This window comes from Callorhinus ursinus, unplaced genomic scaffold, assembly GCF_003265705.2.
Source record: "Callorhinus ursinus isolate GAN/ISIS: 27379988/994484 unplaced genomic scaffold, GSC_fseal_2.0 scaffold6, whole genome shotgun sequence".
Taxonomy (NCBI): domain Eukaryota; kingdom Metazoa; phylum Chordata; class Mammalia; order Carnivora; family Otariidae; genus Callorhinus; species Callorhinus ursinus.
Window position 1 is genome coordinate 42,277,740 of NW_027397068.1, and position 24,124 is coordinate 42,301,863.

The 24,124-nt window shown below is 41.6% G+C and overlaps 1 protein-coding gene across 3 annotated transcripts in view; it reads left to right on the plus strand.

Moving 5' to 3' along the window:
- The first annotated feature begins 8,212 nt into the window (after positions 1-8,212).
- The window catches only part of RNF217 (ring finger protein 217), a 147,894-nt gene continuing 131,982 nt past the window's right edge, over positions 8,213-24,124 (plus strand). For all 3 annotated transcript variants that reach the window (XR_012378555.1, XM_025865133.2, XM_025865143.2), the window contains exon 1: positions 8,213-9,213. Coding sequence is in view for 2 of the 3 variants with exons in the window: in XM_025865133.2 (XP_025720918.1) it covers positions 8,344-9,213 (870 nt within the window). In the remaining variant the exon portion in view is untranslated. The remainder of the gene's footprint in view (positions 9,214-24,124) is intronic.

The window sequence follows — 24,124 nt, forward strand, 5'->3', positions numbered from 1 at the left end:
AAGGAAATCACCTTTCTTGTGTGACAAGAAGGTAATACATTTCTCTTTTTTTATAAAATCTTGTATTTATTAAAGATTTTATTTACTTATTTGAGAGAGAGAGAGAGACAGCATGAGTGAGGAGAGGGGAGAAGGGAAAGGGAGAAAAGGAGATGGAGAAGCAGACTCCCCATGCAGCACAGAGCTGGACATGGGGCTCGATCCCAGGACCCCAAGATCATGACCTGAGCTGAAGCCAGATGCTTAACCGACTGAGCCACCCAGGTGCCCCCATTTCTCTTTTTTTAAATTAAACTTGTCTTATTCTTGCATTAATTGATACTATACCTGCTCAATGACATCTTTCTCCTTGAGAAAACAAGGAAAGTGAGAACCTATAAAAGTTAATGAACTTCCATTTTTGTAGTGGCATAGTTCAGGAAGTTCTCAAGACCACCTTCAGTTTCACTGATTCTCTAGAAGGACTTTCAAAACGCAGCAAACATGTCTACTCAAAGTAAAGGTTTATTAGAGCAAAAGGACACAGATTATAATCAGCAACAGGCAAACCTATACCATCACACTTCAGGAGAGACCAGGCATGAAGCCACCAGCTGACCCCTACCAGGGGAATTGTGTGAATGGTGCTTATTTCTCCCAGCAACCATGTGTGACAACATAAATGGAATACTGCCAACCACGAAAGCTCACCAAGCCTTGGTGTCCAGGGTTTTTATTGGAAGTCAGCGATGTACACATGGCTAACCACCCATGTGATTAACCTTAGTTCCCAGTCCCTCCAGAGGTCAAATTGATATTACATGACCCAAGACCTCCACCATAAATAACACGGTTCACGTAGACTATGTGGCATGACCTAAGGACTCCAGGTAAACAAAGAGACTCATTTCCTGCAGGCAGCACAGGACGGTCACTCCTAGGAGCTGAGGGCAAGGACTTTTCTTTAGGCAAGCTTAATCCTTTACTACATAAATGTCTCTTGTAAATTTAACATTTAAGTTTCTAAGAGCTTAAGGTGCTTATCCTGTTGTTTTCTGCTCTGTGCCTAAAGTTTTCAATCTGAGCTTCCAAGCTTTCTCAGCTTATGGCACCAGGGTGTCTCAGTTATTTTTCATGCTGTTTTTTAGGCAAAAAGAAATCCCTAGTGGTAACGAGGTCCAAACAAATTAACAGTAGTAATTTGTATGGTGTCCAAGAGGCGATACTGTGATTCCCTGAAGAATTTTATTTTATTTATTTATTTAAAAGATTTTATTTATTTATTTGACAGAGAGAGACACACAGCGAGAGAGGGCACACAAGCAGGGCGAGTGGGAGAGGGAGAAGCAGGCTTCCCGTGGAGCAGGGAGCCCGATGTGGGGCTCGATCCCAGGACCCTGGGATCATGACCTGAGCTGAAGGCAGACGCTTAATGACTGAGCCACCCAGGCGCCCCTTACTTTATTTTTTTTTAAGTAATCTCTATCTCCAATGTGGGGTTCAAACTCGTGACCCTGGGATCAAGAGTCACATGCTCCACGAACTGAGCCAGCTAGGTGCCCCAAGAATTTTAAATATTCCACGGTGCCCCTAGGAGGTTGCTGCTGTGCCTTAGGGCAACTTGGCACATCATTTCAGAACCATAGTTCCATATAATGCTTAAGTAACTATAGAAGACTATTTTGTCATTGTTTCTGTCCTTTAAAAATGTTTTGTTGAAAAGTAAGTATGTGTCGAATGCTAAAAACTGGGTTTCCATATACAGGCAAGATATGCTCTGGACAGTTTAAAGTGTTTCACAGATGTTTTAAAGTTAATAATAAAGGAATATTTGGGGAAAGGATTATTTTTTCTATCGAACAAATTAGTAAATTGAATTTTCCAGAACTTGATGTAGGATCTAACAGACATTCAGAAAATGTTTCTTAAATTGAATTATAACACAAATAGGAAAATTTGCTTACCTTAACTGTCACAAGTATACATGCAAATAACACCTATTAACACCAAGCCTATTTCTCTGTTCATTAGGATGAAACAATTTCATTCTTAAAAAAAGAAAAAAAAAATCTTCTTTTTCTCTCTTGTCCAATCTAAAAGCAACAGTATTTTGGAAATTTTAGAAAGAAGAATTATAACAACATCAACCTTATACAATAACTCAATAACTTCTGTTATTTTTGTCCTTATTTTATAATACGCATGCCTACATAGTTGTAATCATATCACACATTACATTTGTCTTGCCTTTTTTCACTTAACATAGTTTTGTGAGCACTTTCCATTGTTCTAAACAAATCTTCTCTGAATTACGTTTTACTTCTTCCCTAATTTGGAAGAGATTTCCTCTTGCTAAGAAAATCTCTACTCTTCAGAACTATTGCTTTTACAAGTGCATCTTTGGCTCTGTTACTTTGATGCTTGATTATCCTTTAGTTTGAACAAAATTATTTCCTTCGCTGTGAATTACCTAGCAACGATGGTACTGGAAGAAAGAGATTTATCTTGCTCTTGCTTACTGAACCAATGAAGCATTCCAGTCTCAGGGCCAGGGAGGAGCCAGGCTGTAAATTTTTCTGACTTCTGCCATAAACAAAGCCTGTCGGGGGAAGGCTGTGACTCGACACCCTTTTTAGAAAGAGAAGCTGGCGAACAGAGAGAACGTGCCTCTCTATTCATGTCACTATGTGCCTTGGGAAGAGGAGATTGGGGATTTCTATATGCAGAGCCTGGGCCGACATCTTTCTGGTAAACCAAAGCCATTAATAGTGGAAAGTTTGAGTTGCCTTTAAACTGCAAGGTCTTGGTGTCTCCTTCACTGAGGAGTGAACTGGTTCTCCGTCCAAAAAGGGTCAACTTTACACTGTTAGTGGACCTCTTTTTATCTTAACTTAAAGAGCTTCCACGGTGTGGGTTGAGAGATGGGATTTCCTTGGGAATGAGTCTGTGCACTCAAATAAATGAATCTGTGTTTTGGAAATGAGGGACTGGTATTATGGATTTAGAGGTATTAATTATGACTGAGTTTATCTCTGAATATTTTTAAACCACTGTTGTCACTGGAAAAGGCAAAGAGGAAATTAAAAAATAAGATGAGGAAAGGAAGCTGTCAGAACCATAACTTCAGGAATAGAGAATTACATTGATGTAGTGCTAAATTGTAAATATCCAAAGGGGAATCAACAGTTAATATTTGATCTCACCCTTTTTTATTTATAAGAATGTACTCATTAATTAAAAAGTGAGATGTTATTTACAGCATTTTGAATTTTAAAAAATCTCCTTAGAATGGTTAGGAGAGTAGACTCTCTCATAGCCTCACTATTGATGGGACTATAAATTGGTGTTAAGTTTCTGTGATAATATGCACCAAGAGCCCCAAAAGTACACCTACCCTTTTCTGCAGCAATTTAATTTTTAGGACTTTATGCTATTATATATTAGGAATGTAACAAAGATTATATGTTAATATAAATAAGAAATATTAACATATATTAAGTGTTATATATCTTTTAAAAAAATTTTTAAGATTTATTTGTTTATTTGAGAGAGAGAGAGAAAGCTTTTGACCAAGGGGGAGGGACAGAGGAAGAGAGAGAGGGAGAGAAGCAGACTCCCCGCCAAGTGGTGTGCCTGACTGACACAGGGCTCTGTCCCAGGACCCTGAGATCATGACCTGAGCTGAAATCAAGAGTTGGTTGCTTAACCGTCTGAACCACCCAGGCAACTCTGAGTGTTATTTATCTTAAAGTCATAAATAATCTAATTTTAAAAATAAAATAGAATTGATTAAATACATTATGATGCATGTATGTAGTAAAATTCTATGCGGTCACGGATCATGATGATGGACATATGTTTTAATTATATGGAAAATATTCAGGGGCACCTGGGTGGCTCAGTCAGTTAAGCGTCTGCCTTCAGCTCAGGTCATGATCCCAGGGTCCTGGGCTCGAGCCCCACATCAGGCTCCTTGCTCAGTAGGGAGCCCGCATCTCTCTCTGCCTGCCCTTCTCCCTCCTTGTGTTCTCTCTCTCTCTCTGACAAATAAATAAATCTTTTTTTTAAAAAAGAAAGAAAATATTCAGAATATATTACTAAGTAAAAAAAGCAGGAAAAGAGAATTTATCACTTAATATATTTTTATACACACAGATGCAAACACCAGAATGAAATATCTCAGTCCGATAAAGTAGTGTAAGTGGTTATTTTGGATACTAATAGCTAAAGTTCATCCCCTCATTTCTTCCTGCCTGCCTTCCCTTCCTTTCTCCTTCCTTTCTTCCTTTTTTCTTCCTTTCTTTCTCTTTTCCTCCCTTCCCACCTTTCCCTCCCTCTTTGTCCTTTTTTTTTTAAATTTTATTTATTTATTTGAGAGAGAGAATGGTAGAGAGAGAGCACGAGATGGGGGAGGGTCAGAGGGAGAAGCCGACTCCCCGCTGAGCAGGGAGCCTGACGCGGGACTCAATTCCGGGACTCCAGGATCATGACCTGAGCTGAAGGCAGTCGCTCAACCGACTGAGCCACCCAGGCGCCCGCTCTTTGTCCTTTTTATTCTTGGTTTCCTCTGTATTCCAAGCATTTAGGCTTTTATTTTATAAGTTGAAGGAATACACCATTTTGTTTTATTTTTAACTTTATCTTATAAAAGCCTGCTATTTGGATTTAGGGAACTTAGAGTGGAAAAAGAAAGGGAAACAATTGTGTCTCTTTCTTTTCTTCTTGATGCCCTTTCCCTTAATTCCCTTAATGTTCCAGCCTCCATGGGTGAAGAGGAGAGAACAAGAAAGTGAGGACCAATGTTCCACTGTGTCTTTCAAAAGCAGACCTAGAAGGCCATTCCATCCTGTTCATTCCTCTTCAGGAAATGAATTTTTTTAAAAAGATTTATTTATTTATTTGAGAGAGAGAAACAGAGAGCACTCAGGGGCGAGGGGCAGAGGGAGTGGGAGAGAGAGTCTTAAGCAGACTCTGTGCTGAGCATGGTGCCCGGCGGGGAGGAGGGTTCCATCTCAGGACACTGAGATGGCCACCTGAGCCAAAAGCAAGAGCTGGATGCTTCACTGACTGCGCCCCCCAGGTGCCCCAGGGGGTGAATTTTTTTTTTTAAGATTTTATTTATTTATTAGAGAGAGAGAGAGAGCACGAGAGCAGGAACACAAGCAGGGGGAGTGGGAGAGGGAGAAGCAGGCTTCCCGCGGAGCCAGGAGCCCGATGCGGGGCTCGATCCCAGGATTCTGGGATCATGACCTTCTGGGATCATGACCTGAGCCAAAGGCAGATGCTTAACGACTGAGCCACCCAGGCGCCCGGAAATGAGTTTCTTTTAAAAATTAAATGATTTCTATTTCTTTTTGCCTGTTTGGATAGTTGAGAGACTGGCAGAAAAAACAAGTCATTTATTTGCTGTATAATTCTTTTATGGTATTTAAATGTTATGCATTTCTTCTCCACAACAGGCAAAAAGAAATTAGTTTTACCTTTAATGTGTAAAATTAAAATGATTCACAGCTTTTCTGATATCTCACAACATTTTTCTAATAAGTTAATAAATTTAAGCTTTTTAATGTTCAAATTAATGTCTGAAAAAAATCTTCAAGGGCACCAAAAATAAGTCATATTTAAAGGCCAGGATAAGAAAAGTAGTAATAGAAAAAAGTGTTTAAGAGCGATCTAAAGCAACTGACTACGTCAATTCTCAAACTTGACATTGTCTCCTAATGTTAGTCTTGGTTTTAGGGAAGGTGCTCATTGCAGATTTGAAAATATTGAGAGTTCAAACTGGTAGTGGCAGATAATGCTTATGTTGTACTAACAACTGCACACAGCCTGATGTGGAGCAGATGGTCTGAATTTTGAGAATATGAAGCTTGTGGTAGGTAAGTGAAATTTATGCTATGGTAAGTATGTTTTTAAGCAATCCTTTTTAAAAAGTGAATCCTGTCATGACAGTCATTATAGGTGCTTCATGCATTTCATTTCAGGGGAAATTGATGGTCTGACCAGAATTTTAACTTTGCATTTTAACTCATTTTCATGCTGCCAGTGTCCCAGATTAAACACCAGCAAGGCTGAGCCCAGCATTTAGGCAAGTCTGAGTCTGTCTGGAGGGTGAAGATATGACGTGCCATGGTTCTCTCTTCACAAAGATGGATGAATCCCATAGAAGTGAAATCATGGCAAGGAGAAGGGCTGAGAGTTTTGGGGAGCCTTCAGGATTTCTAGCTGGTGCAGTGGCAAGGAAAGCCGCTGCCAGTGAATGGAAGCCTGAGGGATAGGAGCAAGGTGGTGGGCACCTTAAGAACAAGTTCTTGGAACACCTATGACAAATATGTGTGGGTCTGAGGGTCCCAAAACTATGCGAGTACCTTAAGGTATTTGATTCCTATAGACACTGAGGAGTTATACTTTTTCCTATTCATTATTGTTACTGTGGTCTTACATTTAGCCTGTTGTCACCTAGAAAACACAGATTACTTTCGTATCTCTGTTGAAAAAATAGAGGAATAGTTATCAGATGGCATACACAAAAGGCACAATACATGTAGGTTTCCTGTCCCTGTCTTTAGAACAAACACTAGAGGTATCATTTGGAGAAAGTAGCAGTTAACAGGAAACTAATTAGCCAAAATGGAAAAAAAAATCCTTGAATAGCATTTATTCTTCCAAATAAGAATTCTTCGTTCTTGGGGCAGATTGATAAATGAGGTGACATTTCAATTGATTTGATTGATTGGTTTCATCCCTCTAGGGTGCCACTGAGCCTCAGACACAAAGGATAGAAATGTGCTTGGATGTTGCACTGCTTTCTTAGTATTGCATAGTTAGTTGCCTTTCTAACATTTGTAACTGATTTGGAAAATATTTTCGAACAAACCAATAACAACTTCAAGATAAAAAAATGCTACACACTTCACAACTCCGTCCTATTATATGAACGTGTAAATCGAATTCCCTTTCAAGATGCAAAAACAAGGGTTGGCTTCCCCAAAATGTTTTCATTGGCTTTAGGGAACTAAAACACACCAGTCTGGGTGACTAATACTTCCTGTAAAATATAGATCAACACATAATTAAATTCTGGCTCAAATGTAATTGTTGTCTTGGAAACAGTTTGGGGGATAAATACGGTTATGCTAATGTAACTAACTCCTCATGATTCCCACCAATGATCTGGTTTATTAATTAGGCCAGGCCATCTTACTACCTCGTGTTATCTATTTTGTCATATTTAAAGGGTTAAAAAAAAAGTTCCTAAGAAAACAATGAAGAGGAGGAAAAGGGATAAATCTTAAATTAGTTATTTGTCAGCTCTCAAAAGGATTCCAGTTGGAGGAGTAGGTTAAAAGTACTTTTGGCTTATTTGTGGGTTCCAAATAGGTAGAAACCTATTGAGGTTTCTACCTCAATAGGCAGAAAACAGAGTTAGTATATACAGCATTTTTAACGAATAATTCCTGGAGTTATTTCTCTTAACTCCCTCTTTGGAGGATTTAAAATTCGATGGATCCAAGAGAAACCAAAATCCTAAATGGCCAGTGTTTTCTGGTTTCTGCTCTGAGTATACAGTGATTTTTGTAGGAAGTTTACTTCGTGCGTAGCCTGGAGGGCAGCCCGCCTGCTCTGAAGGGTTTTGCTGAGGCCGAGTGTGAACTCTGGGCGCGAGAGCGCATCTCTGCTCTTAGATCACACCCACTCGGGTGTGCGTGTGAGTGAGTGCGCGGGTGCCTGCGCGCGTGTGTACGTGTGGGGAGGTGTGCGCCAAGGGGGTGGGGTGAGGGGCAGCGAGGAGGGCTCTAGGTGAAGCGCGAGCAGAGGGAGGTCGCCCGCTCCGGCCTCTCCCCCAGGGGCCGCAGTGGCTCACTCGCACTCCGGCTGCACCTCCCGGTGCGCGCCGCGGCGGCGCCACAGGCCCCTGGACCCTTGGACCATCGCCCTCCGGCCGCCTGTCCCGCGCGGCCCGCAGCCGGGACCGGCGATGGCGCGGGACTGACGGCCGCCTCCCCTCCCCGGACCCTCTGCCCCGCCCGGGGGCTCGCGGGGGCCCCGGCACCGCCCCGACCTGCATGAGGGGCGGGCGCGCCCGCGTCGGGAACAAGCGGCCCTCAGCGCCCCCGAGGCGGTCCCCGGCTGCGCCGGAGGACGAGGAGGAGGAGCAGCGGACCGGGCCGGGCTCCCCGTCTGCGGCGGCCCGGGAGCACGGGCTCCCCGGAGCGAGCTCGGGGAGTCCCAGCCCCGGAGGAGGGACCCGGAAGCAGAAGCGGAGCCGCGAGTCGAGCCGAGCCGCTGCCCCCGCTGCCCGCCGGCGCCGGGTGGGGGTCCCGGCGGCTGGATGGGCAGCGGCGGCGCGGGCCGCGGGTGGCGATGGGCGAGGAGCAGAGCACGGTGAGCGGCGGCGGGCCCCAGGAGGCGCGGGCCCCCGCTGGCGGCGCCACGGGCCACCCCGAGCCCCCGAGGCCGCGGGGGGACAGCGCCGGGGAGCCCGGGCCGCGCGCCGCCTCCGCGGAGCCGAGCGGCGGTGGCTGCGGAAGCGACTCGGGCTGCGCGGACACGAGCGCCCCGGAGCCCGAGAGGAGCCGGTGGGGCCCGGACGGGAGGAGGAGCCGAGCGCCCGGGCAGCCCGCGGGACTGGCACTTACCGGGCCCCTCAACCCCCAGACTTTGCAACAGCAGCTGGAAGAGGAGAAGGAAGCTGGGGACCGAAACGAGGGAGGGGATGAACAGCAGGACGCGCCCCCAGGCGAGGAGCCGGAGCCCAGGACCCGCGTCGGGGCCGCGGACGATCTGGTCCTGGACGTGCTGGGGCAGCGGCGCCCAATCCCCGCCAAGAGACAAGTTTTTTGCTCGGTGTTCTGCGTGGAGAATGACCTGCCCGAAGCCCCCACCGCGGAGCAGCTCTCGCCGCCCGCGTCTTCACCTCGGGCTCAGCCGGTGACGAACGCTCCCAGCACCCCCACCTCCTTCCCCAGCCCCCGGCTGTCCCTCCCAACAGACCCCCTGTCCCCCGACGGCGGCAGCATCGAGCTGGAGTTCTACCTGGCGCCCGAGCCGTTCTCCGTGCCCAGCCTGTTGGGAGCTCCACCCTACTCTGATCTGGGTGGGGTAGGGGATCCCTACGTGCCCCTCATGGTGCTGATGTGCCGGGTGTGCCTGGAAGACAAGCCCATCAAGCCTTTGCCCTGCTGCAAGAAGGCCGTGTGCGAGGAGTGCCTCAAAGTCTACCTGAGCTCTCAGGTAACTTTCCCCCTTCTGTTCCCCATTCAGCATTTCAAATCCCTGGCCAGGCAGTCGAGCTCGCCCGCTCCCGGCTCACAGGAAGAGGTGATGAGACACCCTTATCAAGGACCTCTGTCAGACAAGTTTCTCACATCTCACAGTTGTTTGTCCTTGTAATATTATTTAAGTGTGTTGACCTCACTGGCTAACTTAACTGGAATTTAACTCTGCATGAGCTTCAGGCTGTAGTGGAGGGAACCGGCTACAATGAATTGTCCTCTGCTGCTTTCTTTTACTAAATTGCAAGCAAGAGCTCGCTCAAAAAGGAGGGCAATGAGAGGGCCTCCTGGGCCTGGTCTTCCGGAAACTAACAAATAATGGGCACCAAATACCATAAGTACCTATTGAGTCGGTGAAGGGTTGGAATGAATATTTCAGGTCCATGATGACTGAATTTTTAATTTTGCTCCATTTACATATTCTAGAAAAGTTTTATTTATGTTTTCATTCATTCTCTTATTCATTCATTCACTTACTCATTCCTGGGCCCTTGCCCACTTAAAGTTTTCTTACTCGGCAGTAAAGTTGAAATGCTTTTCCTCACTGAAGTTTTATGCCAGCACAGTACTTTATTTCTTTTAAGAGGGAACAAAACAGAGCAAAACAAAGCAAAGCAAGGCTAAGAGGTTTAACAAAACAAGCAGTGGTAAAACTTTCCTCCTCAGCTCCTTATTTGAAAGCTTGTTTTTTTTCTTGGAAAGCTTCAGAGTGCAGCCGACCAGCTTTCCTTCACTGATGGGGAATGAGTTCCTCTAGCAGTTTGCAGTCTGTTATGTTTCTGTCAGTGTTGTGCACAATCTGGAATGCCCTTTGATCCCGTGTTTGACTGTCCTAGGCCTAGTCGCTTTCAAAACCCTGGCTGTTCAGGTGCCAGTTGTTTTTTGTGAAGTCTTACCTCACCCCCCGGGCCACTGCGTATATACTTTCAGAAGACTTCTGCGTGTCTTGCATGCACAGAACTTGTTCCTTATGTATCTGTTTTGCCAGACTGTACGGGCCATGGCTGGTGTTTGGTAGTTTTCTCTCGAGCCTCTTTCCCGTAATAGTGTTTAAGGATGTTGGCTGAAGTGAACGGAACGGGATGCCACCTGGTGCTGTTCCTCTGTGTGTGATGGGTAATCCATGCTGGTGTCTAGACCGAAAGTGTGTGCTGTGCCCAACCAAAAATGCAAAGGGAAACTTCGACAGAATGGAATGTTACACAAACAGTAACTTGGCCAAGATGGTTGAGATTATCCAAACGCCTGTAAGAGACTGATGTCTCTTTTATGCTTTATCCACAAACAGATACTTAAAACGGGAGGAATGTCTGCTCTCTTTGTGGTGGTTTCTGTGACATCATCGGCAGACAGATATCGGTGCCATCCGTGTGCAGATCCCTGTGGTGGGATTCAGACATTCCCAAAATATGGGCCCTGCTCCCAGGAAGTCACTAGGAGAGCAGATGTGTATACAAGAACAGGACAAGGTAGCATATAATGAGATGGAAACAGAGTCACAATCCTTAAAGGCCTGTGGGTTTAGAAGTTCAAGGGGAGGGAGTCCCTACGGGTTGGGGTATTCTGCATTGCAGTTTGATTTCCTTAAGGTAGGCCCTTTCCCCCAAGCAGATTTTGTCTTTAAATCTCCATAAGTTAGTTTTGGGACGTGAATATTTTGATCTGTAATGAAGAAGAGAAGGAGTGGGGAGTGGAAGGCCGGCAGGGTGCGTGCAATGTAATAGTAATACATAACCACTAAAAACTCCTCTGAAGTGAATCGGAAGCTTATCTGTAGTCATTAGGATTGTATGAATGTCCCTGATTTTCTTCCAGAGTATTGGACAGAACTTTCATAAAGAAAAACATACTTTATTTAAAATAATGAACAAGAAAAATATGAGTCATGCAGGCCAGGCATACTTCTACCTCAGGGCTTTTGTGGTTTGTTGCTCCTTGTGCCTGGAATATCCTCCCTAGATACCATTCCCTTTGCTTGCTCACTCCTCCCCCCTTCTCTCTTTCAGATCTATATGCAAATGTCACCCAAATGGCCTTCACTGACCACTCTTTTTAAAGTTTAGCCCCACTCCACACTCCCATCTCCTTTTCTGCTTTTTGTTTTCTTCATAGTGTTAACATACTCCGTTATACTTAAAAAATTTATTTCCCTGAAGACAGGAATTTTCACATGATTTGTTCACTGCTGTAGCTTTAGCACCTAGAATGCTGTTGGGTATAGAACAGATGCTCAAATAATAGTTATCGAATTTAGGAAGAGCTGAGTGACAGAGGGGATGAGATTACCCCTAGTAACCATGGCCAGAAAGTGGTATTCTGCTTGGGCACTAAATTCTACTCTGAGCTTCTTCATGTTTAAGACAAAAGACAAAGTCTTATAGCAGACAAAAAGAATAGGTCTGCTAAGTTCGCTATTAAACTTAGAATTAAAGATTTTTTAGACAGACTTTTAGCTTATATGAAAATGGCATTTTTTTTCAATTAGATGAATAATGCAGGCCCGCGGTTGTAATACTTCTGGTCTATGTTAATTCTAAGGTCCCTTCTACTCAAAGGGTCTGTGTTTCCTTGTCACTTAACCTCTCTATGCCTTAATTTCCTCATCAGTGAAATAGAGTTGCAGGCCATGATCTGCAATGACATACCAGTTCTAAATCAAAACAAAATCAAACTACAGAGTTGTTTTATTGCCTTTCTGAGCCAGATCAAAAGGGCACAGTGAGTGCTTTCTCATTTTATAAGCTTTCTTGGGTTTGACACACTAAAATCTGTTAAGCCTGAGTTTGCAGGGCTCTTAAGACCTTTTAAAATAAAATGATGTATTTGAAATAAAAAATTATTAGTGACATTTTTCACTATTTTTTGAATTTGTGTCAAATAGCGCATTATTTAACATCATTTAAGAAAATAAAGGAGAGCCTCTATTAAGCATTTTATACAAACATTAAACATTCATACTAAATGTGAATTGGAATATTGCCTGGTTAAATTCACGTTCTTCTAAAAGGAGATGCTGAGTTCTTTGAAGGAAGGTACGAGCTTGGAAGGTAAGAAAACTGATTTTTAGGTGATGTCTTATTTCCATGAGTGCCACCATGGGCTGAATATGTAACAAAGGCCGATGAGTAGATGTGGGCATTATTTCAGTACAGAAAAAGCAGATTAGGCCATGACTTAAATACCTACATACTGTGCTTTAGAAATAATAGCTTTATTTTTCAAAACATAATTCTCCTCCAATCATCACCATGACTGGGGCTGCAGGAAACCCCCCCTTAGCGTAATGATTTTACAGTGCAGTATGTACCATCCACTTTTCACTTGCCATGGTAAAGGGGTGAACTGATAAATTATAATCTTTGGCACTACATAGGTGTTGACTCAGAGGCTCTAGAGCACTATGACATAGTGGAAGCTACATTAGTTTATATTGCCTGGGTACATAAATCGTCGATACATACGTTTTAGAAGTATTTCCCAGTGACCTCTGGCAAAAGCACACAGTGCTGGGGATGTCTGTAGTCTCCTGCAGGTCACTGAGCTCTTGTAAATGTTGACCTTAGCTGGTTTGGCCTCTACCACATCTTCCTAGGAGGAAAGATTGTTGCCTTCTTTGTCCCAGAGAATGATAATTGTGCTTATTTCAGAAATCCTCCATTGATATCTTTCCTTTGTGACTTGGGTTTTAGACACAAAAATCTGTTATAATTTGAAGTATTAATAATTAGCTCTTTAGATAAAGGAGAGAATTGGGCATGCGAAGGACTGTCTAAAGGTAACAGCTGTTGTGGCTTTCAACACCCTGCTTCAAAGGGCTCCCAATTGGCAGATGCATGTGAGTTGGAATGTACACACCTGTCAAATGAGTATTAATAGAGACAAGCAACACATTTCTTCTACAGATTGTGAACAAAACAGCTGCTAGATGGTGATGTCTTAAAATGGCAGTCTACTATAGTCACCCTAGAATCAGTGACCTAAGGGTGACATCTTATGTATCCTATTATTAAACTCTGAGTCATGCAGACCTTTCCCAGTATAAGTGTAACCTACTTTTTTTCCCTTTAAATCTTAAACCAACCTGTATATTTTCAGAAACTAACGTGTTCAAGATGGAGTTTGAACGCAGCCATCTTCACTCAGGTGTGAATTTACAGATCCTGTCATGCCAGGTGTGATTTTGATAGTCCTGAAAATGTGAAGAATAATGAGACTGAAATCTGTTAAATCACTCTATGCATTCGAAAAGTGAGGGTTAAGGCCTCTGTCCACTTAGGCTTTTGTGCACAGACTTTGAGTGTGTGTGCTCACACGTGGATTTGAAGGGTGCAATAACATTTGCTTTCACACCTCACTAACTCATGCCCTTACTTCTCTCTTCTGTCTCTTTAATAATATGTCTCTCATAATGTCTTCATTTCTCTTAAATAACCTCTTTTTTCTTTAACCTTTCAAAATCTGATTTCAGTGGCATTTGCCTCCTGCAGAGGGATCTCCCGTTGAGGGCTGCACTCTGCGCCAGCAGGACCTAGTCTGTGTGCCGCCTGAGTGTTTCCCTTCTGGTCTCTTCCAGCTGTCTGGAGATGAGGCCGCAAAGAGAAACCCGGCATTGTGCTCCACTGCCTCAGGGATCGCAAATAACGGGACGAGTTAGTACTACTTAACCCAAGGCGGCAGTTGAAACCTTTAGAGCGGTGATTTTTTTTTTTTTTTTTACTTTCTAGAGTAGAGCTCAGCTTTTATACTGGACGGCTCTTCCTTACTCCTGATGTGAGAGAGAGAGAAAGAAGAGCACTGGACTTAAGCTCCCAGCTTTTTTTTTTTTTTTAAAGATTTTATTTATTTATTTGACAGAGAGATAGAGCCAGAGAGCACAAGTGGAGGGAACAGCAGAGGGAGAGGGAGAAGCAGGCTCCCCATTGAACAGGGAGCCTGATGCAGGGCTTGATCCCAGGACACTGGGATCATGACCCGAGCCCAAGGCGGATGCTTAACCATCTGAGCCACCGAGCTCCCCTAAGTTCCCAGCTTTTTATTAAAAGTTCGTCATGGGCACTGTTGACAGACACCTGAGTGGTAATTTCTTATAATTAATGTACTCATGTATTAGTGTACCATTTATGCATATAACAAACATCTCTTGGGTACCAGTAGGCCAAGAACCATGAGATACTCTATAAATGCATTAAATTCCCTCAAGGAGCCATCTTAGAGCCTTCTAAATTAGGCGCAGTATTTCTTTCTCAGCTTTATCTGGTGGTATAAATAAGCTTTTATGTTGCCAGACAACTGTAGGTCCCTTCTTCATACTTTCTGGGAGGATTTTATTAAACCAGTTCTGGAACACCAGCTTACCATTTAGGAAACACATTACAATTCCTCCTATTATGTTTATTCCAGAGTAATAGATTCATCCATTATTTATTTCTTAATATACATATTTCGCAGAGCTCTAATTGTTGGAAATAGATTATTATTAAATAGCTTGCTCCTTCCAAAATATTTATTACCTTTCCTTAAAAGAAAATATAACTTTGTTAAGTTTGTTTTGGATCATTCATGACATTATGGCAAATCTATAAATTTATAATATTTTAAAGACTCGTTTATTTTGTTCAAATTCACTTTGTCGGAAGAGTTTCATATGATAAACTAAATGAACCTTCCCAAATCAAATTATGTCTTAAATAAAAATTCAGTGTCTACAGGAAAATAATTCCTGAAGTATGTCATTCTCTTTCCACTTTATCAGTGCTATTTGCCTCATCAATTTTGGGATAATTACCCTTGAGTTTTTAAGTTTCCACAAATAATAAGAACAACTATTTATTGAACATCTATATTTTAAACACTTTATACATGTTTTATTATTTAATTTTAATTCACTTATATATTAAAAACCTGTTATATACCAGGCACTGTTGTACGTGTTGGGGATTCGGAGAACTAAAACAGATAAAGTCCCTGGCTTCATGGACTTTATATACTAGGCTGGGGGAAGCTAGAGAATAAAATAAACAATTAATTTAGTATATTAGGGGATAATGAGAGCTATGGAGAAAGAGACAATAGAAGGGTGAAAAGAAATAGTGGGGAGGAGATTGTTCTTCATATATTTACAATTGGGGGGTAGTTGTCAGGGAGGATTTTACAAGGTGACCTTTGAATAGAGATCTTCATGATGGCAGTAAGGGAACAAACCATGAGGGTATTTGAGGAAATAGTGTAAAGTTCCAGAGACCAGCACATGCTTGGGGGTGGTCCAGGAATGGAAAAGGGGTCCATGTGGCTGAAGCATAGGGAATGAAATGGGGAGTAATTAGAGGAAAACAGCAGAAATGGGAAAGCTGGTCAGAGAAGGCTTTAGGACCATAGAGAATTTGTGTTTCCTTTGAGCAAGATAAGGCACTATAAGAAGATTTTGAGCTAACCAGATATAACTACCTTTAAAAGAGATTTACTGTGGCTCTTGTAGGGAATATACTATAGGAGTCAAGAATGGAATTTAAAAAGTCAGAGGACTATGGCAATAATCCAGAGAGATGGTATAGTTCAGAGTAAGGTGATAGAGGTGACTATAGCTTGAGCTGGTTGAATTTTGAATATATCGTGAAAATAGAGCTGACAGAAGTTGCTGATCATTGAGTGTGGGATGAGAGAAAAAGAGCCAAGGATGACTCAGGTTTTGAGCCGAAGCAATTAGAAGAATGGGGTTGCCATTTAATACGATGAGGAATACTGTAGGAGGACTAGATTTAGGGAGAATCAGGAGTTCGTGCTAAGTTTGAAAAGCTGCTTAGACATTCATGAAGGAATGTTGAGTAGGCAGTTGGCGTCTGGCATTCAGAAGAGAGATCTGAACAAAAGATACACATTTGAACACTCGGGGCATGTAGATGATATTTAAAGCCATGAGCCTAGATGAGGTCACCTGGGGAGTGATAGTAGATAGGGAAGGAGGGCTGAGTCTGGGCGCAGACTAATATGGAACCCCAGACACATGAAGGAACCAGGAAAGAGTCTAAAAGGGAGTGGGCCAGGTAGGCAAGAAGAGAACCAAGGTAGAGTGGTTACCCAGAAGCAAACCAATACGGTGTTTTAAAAAGGAAGGACTAATCATCTTTGTCAAATGCTTCTGATAATTTCAGCAGGATGAGGGCTGAAATTGACCATCGATTTCCCCAACAAGGAGGTTATTTGCAACCGTGAACAGTACTGTTTTCATTGACACTGGTGGGGCTGGCTTTCTAATTAGAGTGGGTCTGAGAAAATAGGAACAGCTCCATTTCTATGCTGCAGATAGTGGAGTGCTACGCAGTAAAACTCAAGGTTAGAGAGATTGAATAACTTGTCTTAAATCACATAGCTGAGAAATGGCAGAAGTGGGATTTCAGTTCAGGTCCATTTGGCTCTAAAATCTATGGCCTTTTCACATTGTTTACATTTATTATCTTATTTGTAACCTAAATATATTTGTTTCATTTTTCTTTTAAATTTATATCTGTATTGTACAAAATCACAAGGCTTCCAGTCCAAGAAGGAGAAGAAACTTAATTACATGTTTTGTGGAAGTGGAGGACTCTTGCCCAGGTCCAGAGATAGATTTCTACCAAACCCAGCCTCATCTTCTTGTAAGAAAATCAAGAGAAATTGAATTAAAAAAAGCTATAATTTGACTTACTGTCAAGTTTTAATGGCAACATACTCACCTGTTTTCTTCCTAACTCTGGCCATTCCTTTTGTTTCCATTTGAGCTTTCTCTTACATTACCATCTTTTAACATTGGTGTCTGCCTGGTCCTATCCTAACCCCCCCTCTGTTCACACAATCTGCTCTTAGTGGGACGAGCTCGGCCACTCTTTCAAGTAACACCTATGTGCTCTTGACTTCCAGATCTTTTTCTCTAGCCCGAATCGCTCTTCTCACCTTCAGCACCATATAGCCATCTCTCTCCTGCCCATTTCCACTTGCATGTCCCAGCGAGAGCCACCTTAAACTCAAAACTACCTCTCTCTTTTCTCATTGTCCTTCCCACACCCCTGAAGCCCTGCTCCTCCTCTGGCGTTCCCCTTTTCCATCAGTTGTACCCAAGTCAGAAACTTGGGAGTCATCATTGAGTTCTTCCTCTCCCTCACCTCTCACACCTAATTAATCGTCAAGTCCTCTCAATTTTACCCCCTAAAAATAATTTTATCCTTTTTTCTACTTTTCTCCATTTCTCCTGACATTTCCCTGCTGAGGCCTCCACCACTTCTATCCTGGATTCCAACAGCAGCTTCTTACTTGGTCCCAGTGTTCCAATCTTGACTGTTTCCCATCTGTTCTCCACACTGTATAGCCAGAGGGTTTTTTATAAGATGGTCTACAGGTCTTGGCACTCTCCTTGTTAGCCTTTCAGTGTCTGTCTGCCTCTTGCTTTTAGAATAGAATCTAAAGAGAGTTTACATGTGCCTGAGTGATCAAACTCTCATTTACCACTCCCCTCTAAGTGTACACCCATGTAAAACTTCTTTCTGTTCCTTGAACACTCTGTGACTCTCTTAATTATGAGCCTTTACCTTTAGTGACATGAGATTCTGTCTCAGGGGGAATCTGCTTTCCCCTAATTCTGATTACCTTTCACATTTAGTGATTCTTCTAGTCTCAGCTTAGACATCCCTTCCTTTGGGAATTCTTCTGGACTCCTTATATCTGGATTAAGCATCCTTTCAATATTTGACAACCTTCTGTACTTATGGTAAGATTCTTATTTCACTGTATATAAATTGACCATTTCCTGCTCTATGTTCCTTTAGACTGTAAAGCTTGATGTATGTAGAGACAGTCCTTTTTTGCTGGTTAGTTTCTTAGTTCTTGGCATGTTGGAGGCATGAAATGAATGTCTATGGAGTGGACTTATTTAGTTACTCCATAAATAATTAATACACTAGAGGCTGGTGTTGTCAATATATGAAATACAGTGATAGATAGCTAAAATGACATTTTAAAATGAAAGTCTCGATATTTGGGCGCCTGGGTGGCTCAGTTGGTTAAGCAACTGCCTTCGGCTCAGGTCATGATCCTGGAGTCCCGGAATCGAGTCCCACGTCGGGCTCCCTGCTCAGCAGGGAGTCTGCTTCTCCCTCTGACCCTCTCCCCTCTCATGCTCTCTCTCTATCTCATTCTCTCTCTCAAATAAATAAATAAATAAGTTAATATATTAAAAAAAAAAAAGAAAGTCTCGATATTTCATTATCTTGCTTAAAAACCTGGAAGCCCTTCCTTCCCATTGCTCTCTGTAAAGATCCCAGTTCATAACACTGCTGCTGAGGTTTGGCCTCTGCTCTGCTCATCAGTGCGTTCTCCCTTCCAGCTCTCCTCTCTCCTTGCTTCGGTGAGTGAATTTCTCCTTGTCCTCCAGAGCTCGGCCTTCCTTAAGTCTCCAGACTGAGTCAGTCTGCCGTTAATGCTTTTAGAGTCCTTTTCCCTCTGCTGCCATTGTATTTTTATCCCCTTTTGTAATTGTATGTCTAAGTGATGATTTGATGTTTGGTTAATTTTCTGCCCCCAACACCCCTATTCTTTAAGCTGTGTTTACAACTAGCACTTAGCACAGAGCCCAGGATAGAGTAGGTGCTCAATAAATATTTGTTAAAAGGCTGAATGAATGATTGAAAGTGAATTATAATAGGCGTATGTTGGTGGGAAAATAAGGTAAATATTTGAATCTGAATTTTTGGTACCTTATTCCACCGTATGTTTAAACTTTGAGTACAGTGGAATCCTGTGGCCTGAGTCTATCCTGACAACCCATCTATCACAGAGGTACTTCTTTAATTATAGGACCTATGCTGGTTACTGTGTCCCCTGCTTAACAAATTCTTCCAGAACCTAGGGACTGAAAACAACCATTTTATTTTGATCATGACAGTCAGAAATTTGGGAAGGGCTCAGCTGCTCAGTTCATGCTCGGGGTTTCTCATGAGGTTGTAGGCAGATATCCGCTCATTCACGTGGCTGTCAGGGAGCTCAGCTGGGGCTATCAACAGGAGTGCCTACACGTGGCCTTGCCAGCGTGCTAGTCTTAGGGCAGCAGGCTTCTGACACGGAGGCTGGCATCCCCTGGAGCCAGAGTCTCAAGGCAGCCGGGTGGAAGCTGCATGATCTTTTCTGCGCTAACTCTGGAAGTCATTCAGTGTCACTTGGCAAAGCAGTCACAGGCCTGCCCAGATTCAAGAGGAAAGAACTTAGATCCCAGCTTTTTTTGTGCAAGTGTGGAGGAATTTGGGCCACATTTTTAAACCATCACACTGCTCAGACAAAAATAAAAAATGTTGTCAATTTAGGTAGTAAATCTTTTAAGCTTAAGTTTAATTTGTTTTTTTTAAATTTAATGTCTTAATTGATTATTTTATCAAATATTTCCAACTCATTATTTTGATTAATATGTTTTGGTGTTATGTTTTCATGCTTTATTCTTGAATAATTTAATAGTAGAACTTTAAGCAAAACTTTTGTTGTAGAAGCCTTTCTCTTTTAAAATTAAATATTTTAGATAATTCCATTGTAATGGAAATATCTCTTGATCAGGATCAGCTTCCAGTTATTCTGATTATTTACCCCAGTTAAAATTATTCTATATAATATAATTTCCTTTCCATTATAGGAAAATTTTAGCTTCAGTAATGGCTTAATTATTATTTGAAAAAGTTAAGTATCTTTCTGAGTAAAAACAGTTGATGTACCATATTTTTTTTGTAGATCAGGCACTTCCTATACAGAAATAATATTATTTCTAATGACACCTTAGAATTGACCACCCTAGTTAATCTTTTTTTTAAGATTTTATTTATTTATTTGACAGAGAGAGAGAGCGTGTGCATGTGCGCACAGGGAGGGGTCGTGGCAGAGGGAGAGGGAGAAGCAGGCTTCCCACTGAGCAGACCTGGGGCTCGATCCCAGGACTCCAGGATAATGACCTGAGCTGAAGGCAGATGCTTAACTGACTGAGCCACCCAGGTGCCCCCCTAGTTAATCTTTGCTAAATTGGCCCACTGTTGGATATTTATTGTTTGTGATATTCTAGTTTGGGTAATTTTATCATTTGGTTAATAATTTCCAAATTTCCAGTAGCATATATATTTTTCTCAGAAATCTCTTCTGGATTGAAGATCTGCATACCCTGAAACAGAAGGGTTAGATAGCTTTTGTGATGTGCCTTTTTTCCCCCTCTGGCTCAGGTAACTAAATTCTGGGCTTATTCATTCATGTGAATGACTAATCCCTTTTTAAATCTTCCTAAGCTATTTGCCTCAATAATATTCTCTACTGTAAGATTCAGAGGCTAATTATAGGCTACCTAGCAAATTACTTCCCTTTTTGTGGTGTTGATTCTTGCTTTATTTCCTCACATGATTATTGGCCATACTCAGTGTTCCTGAAGCTCATTAGCTCTGAGTTGTATGTGACAAGTTAAATCACTGCAGCCTTTTCCTCTGGTTATTTAAACATTTTAAACAGCAGGTAAAATAAAGCAATTGCTCATAATATTTCACCAGCATTTTGTTTCCTTTGACAATGCCATTTTTTTTCTGATATTCCCTGTTTGGTTAATTAGTTTATGTCTAAGTACAGCTGTAGGATCAAATCAGAAGTGATTTTGATATGGCCTGCTCTTAGTGTACCTCTTTTATGTAAACATCTGACCTTGGTGAGGAAAGTGAATTTCTTCACATAGTTCTGTACAGAGTAGGTTTTGTTTTGTTTTGTTTTTTAAGCCAGAGAGGCCCATGGTGGGAAATGACAGATGTAATCCCAAGAGTTCTCATTTAATCCTGCTTTTAACTAGTTTTACCCTTAACTTCAGTGTTTTTTTTTATTTTCTTATGTTATCTTTTTTCATCCTCCTTGTTGTGAAAGATACAGTTTGAAAAGAATAGGCTTCTAAAAATAAAGATATTCTGTATCCAGTGTGTTGGTGCTTTATGCTAAAATTGCATGTGTATGTGTGAAGGTTTCAAGATTGTTTATTGATGTATCATAAGAGGATTATTTGCTGATCTTGATTTGTAAAAATCTAAGTGTAGTCATTTACAGGTAAATTCATGTGTTTCAGGTGTAGTTTGAATCAACCAAAATAGATATCCCTTGGGTTTACCTTTTCAGTTGTTAGTTCTTAATGCCACCTTATGAGTCATTGAGGCTTCACCCTTAAGATGAAGGGAGAGCTTTGGGGCACCTGGGTGGCTCAGTTGGTTAAGTGTCTGCCTTCAGCTCAGGTTATGATCCCAGGGTCCTGGGATAGAGCCCCACGTCAGGCTCTCTGCTCAGTGGGGAGCCTGCTTTTCCCTCTCCTCCTGCTCCTGCTCGCTCTCTCTCAAATAAATAAATAAAATCTAAAAAAAAAAAAAAGATGGAGAGCTCAGAAGGAATGTTGGGAAAGAAAACACTTGAAAGAATAGTAATTTATCCCAATACTTTTTTTTTTTTTAGATTTCAGGATTTTTAAAAAAATACTATTTGTTCAGATATGTTTTTTTCTTTAAAAAGCATATCCACAAACTTTAAAAACTAGGAAACAATTTTCTGTCTCACTTAAAATTCATCCAAATGAATTGTTTCAGAGTTTTTAACCCATTTGTTTAAAAATTTATCATTTTCTGATTAGTTGTAAGAATAGTTAATTGATATTAGGGAAGATATAAATCTATTAGGTGAATTTCAGCACCATTCTTTGTATAATTGGTAGATGAGACACAAAAATAAGTATAATGATTTAGTAAGTAAAGCAACTGCATTTTTTTGCATCTCTATACACATGTGGAGGTGTTTTTTCAGTTCTGGGAGTCATTAGACAGTGTATCAAAATAAATTGAACATAGACCTTAGAGCATCAGTGCTAAATGAAGATCTTTAAAAATAAGGAAGCTAGTTCTACCTTATTACTTTCACAATTATTAATATTTTTATTAAGATGTTTTATATCATTAACTAAAAAAATAAAATGAAGATGCTAAAAAAATTCATTGGAACTTTTGGATTATTTTGTTCAAATATCCTTTTGGCTTGTTATATCTAGATGGATTGGACAGAGCCCTGTTTGTTTGCTCAGGGTGTTCATGAGGCCAAGACCAAGCTGGCAGTCTCTTCACAGGCTGGTTAATGACATGCTGATGTGTGGCCATAAACTACCTTAGCTCTGCACAGTCATATCGTAAATTGACTGCTTCTGAACATAAGACTGGCTGAAACAAGATGGAAGAATTACTATTTATCTCATCACCACTTCTGGAAAAACAAATTAAAATGCATGTTCCAATAGATCAGTGAGTTATAGAGATGTTTACATTGAGAAATCTTTTCCACTGGCCAAGACTTTCTTTCACTGTGGTCAAGCTATAAAGATTGGTTCTCTAGTATTCAGTTGGGTTTAAAGGAATCAAAGGGGGGGAGGGAGCTAGAGTACTCTTATTCTATTAAAAATATTTACAGACACAGAATATTTGCTTAGCACTCTGCTAATCACTATGAGAAGTGACAGTGTATCCCCATAAGTAGTCTGTGATCTGTCCTTGTGACAAGTTTAGAAATTCAGTAGGTGAAAAATAAGCTCTCCAGGCAAAGATTAAGGAATGTTTATTACTAAATCATGTGATGCTGATTGTTGACTTAAGTGGTTCTAGGAAGAGAAAGCTGTGTTTATGAGAATAGAAAAAGTTTGAACTTGGCTATTGTTTAAAAAATAGTTTTTGATGCATAGGGAGAGGAGAAGGAGGTTAGAGGTAGGGCATCTCTCTAAGTAAGGTGGAGTGAGCAAGCACACCTATACACTCGGACACACACCTGTGGAAATCGAGAGGGGGTGCAAGCCACCATGACTAGACAGAGAAGCTCAGATGGATAGTATGGCAATTATATATGGTGGAGAGATGAGACCTGAATGGTGAGCAAGAGTCAGCAGAACAAAGACCTTAGCACAGAGCTGAGCACCATAGGCAAAGAGGGTCCGGCGTCCTTCTGTTTCAAGAACAGAGAGCCAAGGGAGCCTGCTTAGAAATGGCTCATAGAGGTAGATGCAGGCTAGATCATGTAGAGTTGTGTTGCCCTGCTATGGAATTGGTGTGTTATTCCAAGTGTGATAGGAAGTCACTGGACCATTTGGTAGAAGTGTAAAATGACAGTTAATGCTTTAAAAACATTCTGGCTTCTATGTGGAGAATGAATTATGTTTGAGTGGTGGGGTGGCAAGAAGAGCATCGGAGGTGGATTGGAGGCAATTGCAGTCATCCAGAGCAGAGATGACAGTGGTTTGAACAAGTGTGCCAACCCTGGAGATGGTTCTGTCTCCTGTCATTTTTCAGGGTTTGCCTTTACAAGGTTTGGGAGTGCATTGCCTTTGGCACAACAGAATGTCATGCCTATCCTTACAGCCTTACTATTCAGAAGCTCCAAGTTGTACAAGTCCATGCATCAGCTATAGTCTTTATCTTTCAGGCAGCATTGGATTAACCTCTGTTCAACTTGATTCCTTTTCACAATTTACCTGTCTGGGATGGATTTGTTTGTTTGTTTGGTTGGTTGGTCTTAAATGTTTGGTTCCAAGAACACCATGTAAAAACTCACCGATCAAAAAATGTGAAAATATCTCTTGAATTGGTGTCTATAGTTGTTATTTTACAGATTATTAGAATCAATTTATCCAGGAAATTGAGTTGTCCTCTAACTTTTTGCACTTTGCTCTTTTTAATCTTTGCTCAATTTGTTTGCTTTCATCGTTATGTAAAACAAACAGGAACTCATACCCCACTTTCCCACAGATCATAGAGATCTTACTGGTCAACCTTCAATTCTAAGAGGAAGTTATTAGAACTCTCTGGTCATTCTACTTAGTT